Source organism: Puntigrus tetrazona, chromosome 18, assembly GCF_018831695.1.
Source record: "Puntigrus tetrazona isolate hp1 chromosome 18, ASM1883169v1, whole genome shotgun sequence".
Taxonomy (NCBI): Eukaryota; Metazoa; Chordata; class Actinopteri; order Cypriniformes; family Cyprinidae; genus Puntigrus; species Puntigrus tetrazona.
This window is the reverse complement of record NC_056716.1, coordinates 21,629,008-21,640,120: the sequence shown is the minus strand read 5'-3', so window position 1 is coordinate 21,640,120 and position 11,113 is coordinate 21,629,008. Positions and strand designations below refer to the sequence as shown.

The 11,113-nt window shown below is 38.0% G+C and overlaps 1 protein-coding gene across 2 annotated transcripts in view; it reads right to left on the bottom strand.

Moving 5' to 3' along the window:
• Nucleotides 1-1,798: 1,798 nt before the first annotated feature.
• Nucleotides 1,799-11,113, bottom strand: part of LOC122363109 (voltage-dependent calcium channel subunit alpha-2/delta-1) — an 88,178-nt gene continuing 78,863 nt past the window's right edge. For both annotated transcript variants that reach the window (XM_043265037.1, XM_043265038.1), the window contains 10 exons: nt 11,041-11,108; nt 10,814-10,852; nt 10,641-10,712; nt 10,388-10,540; nt 10,214-10,266; nt 10,078-10,133; nt 9,250-9,376; nt 6,026-6,138; nt 4,499-4,581; nt 1,799-3,018 (listed from right to left, as the gene is read on the bottom strand). In XM_043265037.1, coding sequence (XP_043120972.1) covers nt 2,902-3,018; nt 4,499-4,581; nt 6,026-6,138; nt 9,250-9,376; nt 10,078-10,133; nt 10,214-10,266; nt 10,388-10,540; nt 10,641-10,712; nt 10,814-10,852; nt 11,041-11,108 — 881 coding nt within the window. In that variant the 3' untranslated portion in view covers nt 1,799-2,901. The remainder of the gene's footprint in view (nt 3,019-4,498; nt 4,582-6,025; nt 6,139-9,249; nt 9,377-10,077; nt 10,134-10,213; nt 10,267-10,387; nt 10,541-10,640; nt 10,713-10,813; nt 10,853-11,040; nt 11,109-11,113) is intronic.

Here is an 11,113-nt window from a genome sequence, read left to right as displayed (position 1 = left end):
CAATAAAATCCCCAGATAAATGCTACTTTTGGGTAATTCGCTGTTCTTGACTAACCGTGCAGGCACTGCCAGATTTCAAGTTTTTAGTTTTAGAATAATCATGTCATTAACCTGTTTCATGTTTTGCGGACGTTCTTTGTCGGACATGGCATGGGATCAATTTGCGTTCAAACGGTGAAGCGGTCTCTGTGGGGTTTGTATACATCTCGACTGGCGTTTTAAACCCCGGTACAGTTTGTAAAGAGGGGAGTTAGTTGAGCTCTCTTGGATCGAATCACATCTCACGTCGTCGTTTAGTGAGGTATTTAAATGTTACATCCTACAGCCTCCACCCCAGGCCTGAGATGAGAAATCCAGATCCCGAAAAACCTCCGAGGAGTCCAAAAACGTCTGTAATGATTCATAAATGCACTGCATATTTAGGTCTGTAACTCAATGCTACATCAGTGAAGACAGAAAGAAAAATTCATCTCATTCCGAAGGAAAAAGCCTGACGTGGACGCACAGGTGCAAGCGATATTTTGCGGACATCCAGTAAACTAAACACACACTTTTACTTTAAATCTACCTCGTGCGTTTCTTTACATTTCATTCTCATTTGGCAATCACTATGACATTAAACCTTCCGCCTTTAATTTCAGTTGCACTTAATATCGTTACTGTAATTACACCACTTTAACAGCCTCCTCACCAAAAAGGCTTAACAAAGAAATAATAATAATAAAAAAAAAACTATAAAAGCTCCATACAGTCTAATAAAGCCATCGTTATTTTTTTGCATGAATGACAAGCCGTAGAATTCATGCAAACACTGATTGTAAGTTTATATTTTAAAATAGACAAAGCTTTTAAGCTGTCAAATGTTAAAACTTCTCCGAAACGATGAGAGAAGCATGTTATTTTATTCCTGGATACTTGGCCTTTGGATTGTGATGGATAAATATTTCATTTTTCATAGCTCTAGGCATTGCCATTGGTTTTTTGTTCTTCTTCCAAAACATTCAAAGGAACACGGAAATGCTCCCCCGTTGGCAATAGCTTTGATCGATATTGTCTAATATCATGCACGGACTTTCTATCAAATAAATAAATAAAACAAACATACATTCAACCATCATAAATGCACGATTCTCCAGAGCTGAGCAGTTTTTATAACCTGTCATGTGCTGTGTTTTCGCATAGTGGTTCAACATGTGGATGTAATATCTGACACGCTCGTGATATCATGTCTGTCGTGCTGGAACAAAATCTGACAGATGAAGTATCTGGACGACGTACAGTAAAACACGCAATCGTCGGATAGCGGGGGCCCTGCAGACGGGACGGGGAGGGTACGAAGCACATTCAACATGCTTTAGACACTTGGACACAAGCGTGTGACTTCTGACACGACAAAAAAAAGGCTTCGCTCTACTAATCGGAGCCTGTTTAGTCTTTAGAGTCTTCTGCATTTCGCATCAGATGATGCACTCGTTCGTGGTTCGATCGCATATGAAATTTTCCTTGAATTGTGACAGTCAACGTGGCCCTTTTTTCGAACGTTTATATCAGATGCTTACAGTTGCCTCGGACGATCGAGTTAACAGACGATCTCTGAGATGTTTATGATCGGCAACATAAGAATGCTAAGCCAGAGACCTAGCAAAAATAATGATAGAATTTGATAAAATTATATTGGGTGAATCTCAAATGAACTGAAAAGAAATGTACAGGTCATACGTCACCTCAAAAAAAATAAATAAAATAAAAAAATATATATATATATATATATATATATATATATATATATATATATATATATATATATATATATATATAGTAGTCTATGCTGATTTTCTCCCAAAACCTTGCTATTTATTCTAATGTGAAAGCAAAAATATTTGAAATATAATAAATTAAAAAGGTAAAGTATACACAGAACACTACTGTTTAAAACTTTGGGGTCAGTAAGATTTTTAAATTCTTTTATTTATATATATTTTTAATAAATATTAGTCAGCAAGGATGCATTAATCAAACATAACAGTAAACGCAAATAATGCAACAGTATGCAATAAAATAATTCAGCAAGGACGCATTAAACATAACAGTAAACACTTTTGCAATGTCAACAAATAATTAAAAAATGTTGACATTGAAATTAAAACCTTTTTATTGTAATAATATTTTGCAGTGTACTTAATAATAAATGCAGCCTCGGTGAACATAAAAGAGCATTTTTCAAAAGCATGACTGAATTCTTACCAACCGCAAACGTTTCAGTGGTACCGTATGTGTATATTTCATATCTTTTAATGTTGAGGTGAAATATGACTTACAGATTTCTTCATGAGATTCCCCCTACTGCACATAACAAAGAAAACAAAGAACATAAAACAAGAAAAAAAACGGCCCTTGATGGGCCTAAAGGGCTTGGGTGTGACATCACTGACCTACTACTGGTGCAAAGCTCACTTCCAGCAGAATTCATAATGAGCTCCAGAGCTGAACAGTCTTTCCTGTCCCATTAAACCCTGCTTCAGATCCAGGCTGGTGCTGCGAGCCGTCCGTGACCACACTGTTGACACATTATATTAGCCTGTTTGTGGCACTAAACGTTTTGCACGAACCGTTTCTGTGGTCGTAACGTGGTTCTGCGTTCCCAATTCAAAGAGATAAGTGTATATACGTCTCTCGTGTCTGACTGTGTTGCTTTTTCTGGTTGGACCGAGAGAGCGTTTGGCAGTGAGTTGATGAGTCGCGTCGATTTTACAGCAGAGTTTGAATCTGCTTTAGTCGTGTTGTTTTGGGTTGACTAACTAACAATCTTAGGTCATATAGTCGAAGTGTGGTTATGTTGTGGTCTGTGTAATAAGCAGTTCGGTCAGTAGTTGTTGTTGCTAGTCTGTAGATGTGCTCTGGTCAGGACAAACAGCTTCTGGTTCCAGTGAGCAGCCAGAGCAGAAGGAGCTGAAGAGCCAGCATCGGCCAGAGAGACGGACTCAAACTACAGCCTCCACCACAGTCAGATGCGTCCTCCTGCGGTCAGTACACAGACGTTAGTGTTTTCAACCTCACATAAACACATCTACATAATACAGTCAGGTCGGACAAAGCAGCTGAAAGGTCCTTGCACACCAAATTTAATTTTTGATTTTTTTTTGGATTTGTCACTTTCCTATCAAAGTGCTTGCTTTGGATGCAAATGAAAAAATAGAATCTGATCCATTGTTTTTTGTTTTTTTTTCATTTTTATGAAGGATTAAAGTTTTAACTGGTGTTGTATTGAGGCTGAAATATATACAATAGAAGCAAAGTTTCTAATGATTTTAGTTTATGTCGTTTTTCATGTTTTTGTTTTTATGTTGCTTTAGCTCAAAATTAAATATCAAAAATAAATGAACAACGTTAAATGAATGCTAAATAGAAATATTAAAATTGCGAGAATCGAATAATTAGTATAAATTAAAAAAATATTCACAACAGAAATACTAAAACTACTAAAGAAAAAAAATAAAGATGAAAAGATAAAAATAAATGTTGCAATGGTATAGAAATAAAACTAACATAACACAACCACACACACACACACACATATATATATATTAGACACACACACACACACACACACACACACACACATACATAAGATATATAAGCTATATTATAAAACAACTACCAGAATTAGTTTTTTTCCAGCAGGAAGAATATTCATAAAGAATGCAACTCAATCAATAGACAGTCTGATATATGTGAAATGAAAAATAAATCGTGGATAACAAAACATGTTTTGGCTGAAGTGAAAAGGAATAAGTCAAATCAATGACATGCATGCAAAAACTCTTGCTGTAGAAATAATGCACGTCTCTGACTGATGTTCTGGTCTTGTGAAACTAGTCTTGCGTGCTAAGAGTATGCGAGTGAAGGGCTTGCCAATGAAAGTCCTGGGATGCCCCAGGTTTGAGAGGCATAGGGGCGGATCATCAACGTTAGGACGGAAACACATCTGGAGTTTCCTATGTTTATGCCACAGAAAATCTCTCAGGGAACTAGCTGAAAAAGCGCTTCCTACTTTCACAGCAGGCGGAAAGCAGTGGCGTCCTGCCTCTAGATCAATACAGGGGCAATGAATAAACAATATTTTAACCTACATCTAGAACCTTATATGACATGAGAACCAGATAAAGTCCAGCATGCTACAGTTAATTCAATAAAGAGTAAAGAACGGATCAAATAAATAGTTTGAAATATAAATGGCAGCGCACAATAAGATGAAACTGACCATCAAACACAAAGCAGAAACAGCAGGAAAATGATGGATGGGTAATAGGTCAATGAAGAGCAGGCACTGACTGGACACAAAGGCTCATCCTAGCAGTGACAGGCATGACGAGCAACCAATGAGCATTCAACGTGCAAACAGAAAGGAAATTAATGTTAGTTTAAAAAAAGAAGAAAAGCAAGCAGTGAATGAAGAAGACGCATTTGTTGAGAATGATCCATTTAGGCTATAACTTACATCTGCGTTGTTGTCAAAGCAGACGTCCGGTCCTTTCCTGTACCGAGGGTTCTGGGCCAGCACACATGGATCAGGACCAGTAGCTGAAAGAAATCGATAAGGACAATAGCCAAAACTAAAAAAAAGAACAGGCTTAGATACTTGAGGAATAATTCTATCTAAAATTTTTCCTCTGTTTTTGTTAGGTACTTAGGGATTGTTCACGACGTTTTCAGCCAAAAAAGGAAATTTTTTTTGCATTTTGACTGCAAACGGCGTTTGGGGGACACACAGTTACATTAAAACGGTGACGCCATGTGAGTGTGTAGCACGTGTTAGATGTGTAGACATGGGCAGTATGTGTTGAATTTAAAGGCAAGCGCAAACAAACATACACAACAATGGCGGAGTATATGGTGCTGATGTTGCTGCTCAAGAGTTCGCTAATGCTTCTTCAGCAGAGTGTTGATTTACTTCACTAATATTACAACCAACAGCAGAGCCGCATCATACACATCATATAATCGTCACTTCCCTGCAGGTAGTTTATGTATACCAGCGACAACTACTGTAAACATGAACCATTTCGAAAATGTTGTTGTATGTATGTGTGTTCACTTATTTATTGATTTAAAACTACAGTAAAAATACACTGACATTGTGTAAAAAAATATTACTATGTAAAATTGATGTCTTCTATTTGAATACATTTCAAAATCTAATTTATTCCCCGATATGGCAAAGCTGAATTTTCAGCAAAATTTGTACAGTCCTCAAAATAATTTTAACCTGATGATTTGCTGCTCTGGAAAGATTTCTTTTCATCATAATTATGTTATTACTGTTATTCTGTTGAAAAATAATTCTGCTGCTTAACTATGTTTTTTAAGGATTCTTTTACGTTTAAAGTATATAAAGGACAGCAAAATCGATCAATTTAATGCATCATATTTGAGCTAGCCTCATAAATAAATAAACACACAAACAAAAAACACACAGACAAAATACTTTGAAAAATCTTTGAGAAATGAAAATGTCATACTAGTTAAGGAATGCTTGAAATCCAAATAATTATATTCAGGGCAGTGGTCTAGTATTAGTAGTGTTTGAATAGGGTTGGAGCTAAACTGTACAGAGCTGTGGTCCTCCAGGTTAATAAAAGCCTTCTGAAGCAAAGCAATGCGTTTGTGCAAGAACAATAATCTCTAGCTTTAGCTAACTGTATTAAGCATATTCAGGAGAGAGTGTCGTTCCAGCGGAGGGCGTAGGATGTACGTATGTGTAGCGTAAGCCTTTATTAACCCCCAGAGCTGTGTGGAGTACTTCCGTGATGGATCTTGACCCGCATTCAATGCATTTATAAAACTCGTAAGAGCCAACACATTTTACAATGTAACTCCAATTGGACTTGTCTGAAAGAAGAAAGCCATATCCACAACTGGAATGGGTTGTAAATAATGGGGTAATTTGCATCTTTGGGTGCACTATTCCTTTTTTTGTCCAAGCATGCTCTACTGATTGAACACGAGTCAACCATTTGAAGGATACAGGGCTGTTCGGCTTGTCTCAGGGGTTTGGGATCGCAGGACAGACAGGAACTCTTTGCGTCAGAGATCAAAAAAACCAAATTCGTGTTTGGGAGCTTCTCGGCCCGGTACATTCTTGGAAAAAAAGGTAGGAAAACAGCAAAGTCATTAAAACAAACACAGAGGTCTCAACAGCTTATATCACAAGACAGGTATCATGGTTTATGCATCTCTAAACTAAGCAGACAAAAGCCCCTTTTAGACCACCCATGTATGACATCTTACGGAAGGAGCGGTAAACATAAACAAGCATAAACGGCATCGAAACATTACGCGCAAGTCAGCATAAACTCTTTGTCAGAAAGCAATTATTCACATCTTGCATATCCAAAACCGTCCCGACATGTGTGCAAGTCTTTAGTAAGTGTAACAGGAGATGAGTATATTATATTGGAAATCTGCGTCGGTTGGCAGCTTGTTACGTACTGTCATCGCCAAACGCGTTTCAGCCATGAGTTTTCTTTATAGCGTTCTCTTGTTCTCTTTTATAGCTCCCCTCCTTCTCTTTAAAACAGAGTGACACGGGTTTGTGCACTGGCCTGTGTGCACGTAAACTTATATATATTGGGATGTGTGCGTAAAAGTTCTTTGTTACACATCACCTGCTCTCTCGGTAATCACAGGCTGTTTACCGCTACCCAGCATGCTCGGCGGTGCATAACGAGCCTCAGATCATTGCGGCCATCGGGGTCACACAAACGCATATGCGTGCACACACACACACACACACACACACACACACACACAAAAAGGCTTGATGATCACAGAGAAGCATGGAGTCCTAAAGTTCAGTGGCTCACATCTGTCTGCCCTCTGAGGAATGCTTTATTCATGAGAGCAGGAGAGGTTATAAGAGCACAGAAGAGCGCTTCAGGTGGGTTTATGTGGTCTCCGTAAAAAACATCCTGTGAGAAACTATAGTGATGTTCCAAAACCTAGTGAGCTGCATACTCAGACATTTTAAAAGGTTAGTTCATCCAAAAATTTACATTCTGTCATCACTTGCTCAATCCCATGTCACTATAAAAGTGTAATACAACACTGTAAAAAACATCTTGTTCACAAAATAATAATAAATACTACAATTATAGTAGTAGAAGCATTTTTCAACTGTAAACAAATTTTGTGATTGCAATTTAAGTTGTTGCATGGGTTTCTTAACACATTTTGACATCATAAATAACTTATCAATAAATCAAATCCAAAATACACACTACTTTTTGTTTGTTTTTAAATAAATATTTTTTATTTAAAGGGAAAATTAAAATTTAAAAGGTTACCGAGGTTTCTTTTTCAAATATTTAGCAAACATATACAAAAAATATTGTTTGATTTATGTAATATTATTTAAAGTTATTTTAAAGTCATTTTAATATTTTAAGCTATTTTACATTTAAATAAAATATTCCTATTTTTAATATTTATAATCAAATAAATGTAGACTTGGTAACATGGAGAAAAAAAGAAACAGAAACTTAATAATCCTAAACTTTTGAATAATATTTTAACAACGTACACTCTTAAAAATAAAATACGTAATGGAATATATAACCCAAATAAGAACCTTCACCGGATATAGTCATCTGAACAAGTAAGTCTGCCATGCTATGTTCTGACTGAGGAAAAAAGCATTATCATAAATATGTAATTATTCCAGCTGCTATGAGAATAGGCTACAATTAAATGAGATTTCAAACGGAACTCAATCTTAATGTTTACAGACGTGGCGTAATGTTCAAATTTCCTGGGAAAACCTACCCGTCCACTCAAATTATAAAACATTATTACAAGCTAACCGCTGTGAATCGAGCTAAAGTAAGGCGAAGGTTTTGCACAACGTTATGGCATGGTTATGCATTTTCTCAAGTATTGTTTTTGGGTCATTTTTAACTGGACTGCAGCTTTAAAGAACCATCTCTATTTGACCTTTTATAATCTTAACTTTTCTCACCCCAAAGAACCCTTTGTGAAACAAAAGGAAGATTCATGGAAGAAGATTCATCTATAACACTGTGGAGCAGCTTTATTTTTTTGTATATAGTAACATACACAACAAAATTAAATACTGCAAATTAGTCATTTTAATTCATATAAGCTGTTGCAAATATTATTGCGCCCCCAGTAGACAGTACTGAAAACCAAATTTATTTATTTGCATTTATTCCAGCGTTTCCTTTTTTTTGGAAAAATGGTATTAGGAAAAACGTAAATGCGCGTATTATTCTAATTCCTAATCCAAAGAATGAAATTAACACACGAAAGTAACCATGAAATATTAACAGTGAATTGGTGAATTTATTGTCTCTTCTTGCAGTTGATCACTTATTTGTTTCCTAAGGTCATAATTCAGTATCGATACCATGGAAGCAGAGGATGGTACTGTGCTGAAGCCAAAATTTCAGTATCGATTCAACCCTAGGCAGTAGACAACAAGGCAGCTCACTAGGTTTCAAAAAAAGACATTATATAACCTCCGAGGGGAGTGTGTTGTCCAAAAAGCTCTATATCTGTAGGGCTGAAAGAAGACAAGCAGACCTCAGTTAACCAATGCGAAAAATATGAAGTCTAATTTGCTGTAGTCTCCTTGATGTTTTGTTGAAGCCATCCTCTCGCTGGCAGTTCCTGCAGTCCTCTCATCAGTACACGCGTTTCTTTAGCTTGAGCTGGTGTTGATGTCTCTGCGAGCGATATTGAATTACATACGCCGAAGCTCAGGTCTCCAGCTCCTGAGATCTCACAAATGGATTTCTCTTTATGGCTCTTGTTAAACTTTACATGTCTAAAGTAGTTAACATGGAAGAAAAACTATCGTACGCAGAGTCACACGTGGGGCTCGTAAAAAAGGCGTAGAGTTTCTGTCAGGCCCAGCGCCCCCACCCAACCCCAACACGTTTCGCTTTAGCTGTGTTACATTAAACAGCACGGCCGGCGGGATTTACGGCCGGCTGGACGTCGGACGGATCCGAGGAACGAGGGAGCGGGCAGAGGGGACGGAAAGAAAAAGAGAAGGAAAGCTGAGCTGCTCCATCCTCGGAGAGATGACTTACCGGGGATGAGCAATTATCCAGGAAGAGACAGAAAGACAGCGCTGACATCATCTGCACATGCTCACACGCACTCCCACACGCGCGGACGGAGGGAATGCGGATGGATTTATGCGCACACAAACAGAAAAACAGTCCTCACCTGGAGCAGTTTCCACAGTCCATAGCTCCAGAGAAAGATTTGTTCTCGTTCTCAAAGAAATACTGAGTCTGTTCGGTGATACAGCTCTCTTTGGAGAACGCATCCGAGAGGTCATCCTCCGAGTACGCTGCAAACACACAAACATTACCGGTGACATGCTGTGTATATCAAAACACACACACACAAGCAGATCAACAGCCTATATATCAAGTGAACTCAGGAAATGCATGCCGTCTGTTCAGTTGATGCAGATTACCACGGCAGTTCTTGAACATTTTGACAATTTAACAGCATTGCATGAAATAAACGTCAATTTTACTTTATTTCAAAATTAAAGTTCACTTATGCATTCAATCAATGCATTTAATTTATATAAACAGTTGCGTCCATTATATATTGTGCATGACCAAAATGACGTATAACATTATCTATCTATCTATCTATCTATCTATCTATCTATCTATCTATCTATCTATCTATCTTAATATATGCATGCATGTGTCTGTATTTATATAAATATACAGTGCAAACACATATATTCCGTAAATGCAATGAACTGTTTGACAGCATTAATATATAAACTAAAAAAAATATATATACTATGGAAGTCAGTGGTGACCCAAAACAGCATGGTTACAAACCTTTTTCAAAATATCTTCCTTTGTTTTTCGGCAGAACAACGAAATTCATACAGTTGTGAAACTATTTGAGGGTGAGTATATGATGACCAAACTTTCATTTTTGGGTGAACTATTCCATTAGAACGCCAACGTTATTCGAATGCAAATAGAGGAGCCAGAACGTCTAGGTTCTGTTTCTGAAACATACCTGTTCCCACTATATTTGGGAGAGTCAGACTGAGAAGTAGCTGCTGCAAAACCGACCTAAAAGGAAGAAACAAATGAGAACAGCCACCTCACACCGCAAACGGTCATCTGTCTATTTCTCGTCTATTTCTTCTCACCAGACGGCAGTGGAGGCCCACCAGCCTACATTCAGCATATCTGCGATCGTCGGCTGTCAAACACACAAACATGGATGCCACAATCTAGAAACTTTGTTTCCATATTATAGAGGCCTACTAGAAAACTCCTAGTACATTGATGGTTTTTGAAGAAATTGACATGTGTTTTTTTACCACATATACAGATCGGGGTCCGGCAGCAGCTTTGGTTTCTCTCTCCGGGTCGCAGACGGATTGGTAGTCATAGGTTTTATTAAAAGAGAACAGCGAGGTATTGACCAGAGTAATCATCAGAACGGGGTCCACTTCACCAAAGAACTGACCGATCTGAAACATCAAGTTTCATCGATGTCGTCAAAATATGAAAACCACTTCTCTGAGTGACTGTTAGCGCACAGTATTGCTGCACTTCGTAAACATACACTACCTGTGTGATATATTCGTCCTGATTGGACATGAGCAGAAATCCACCGTCATCCAGAATCACGCAGTCCACTTGCTGAGGAGCAAAACCAACCATTCATCAGAAACCGAGAGTGAAAGCAGCTTTAGATAAGTGTCTACAGAGGTCGGAACGGCATGAAGCAGTCAGCGCCCTACCTTATCATTTCTGAGGCACCCGCAGATCTCATCCTTGCACTGTGGAAAGGAAATGATGTGAGGAGAGAGCCGAGAATTCATGAAACAAGCCTTTTACACCATTTATTAGAGCAAGTCAATTCATCTCCGCTCTCTGACAGCGATATCGGCCCATCTAGAGAGGCTGCGTTTGTGACTAAACAGCTTCCACATGTGCCGATAAGAAAACAGGGGTCATTTCTGCTTACATTTTTCTTGGTGGTAGCGTTTATGAAGCTGTTCATCCAGGCCGACACGTTTAGTTTGACTCCCACCACTGTA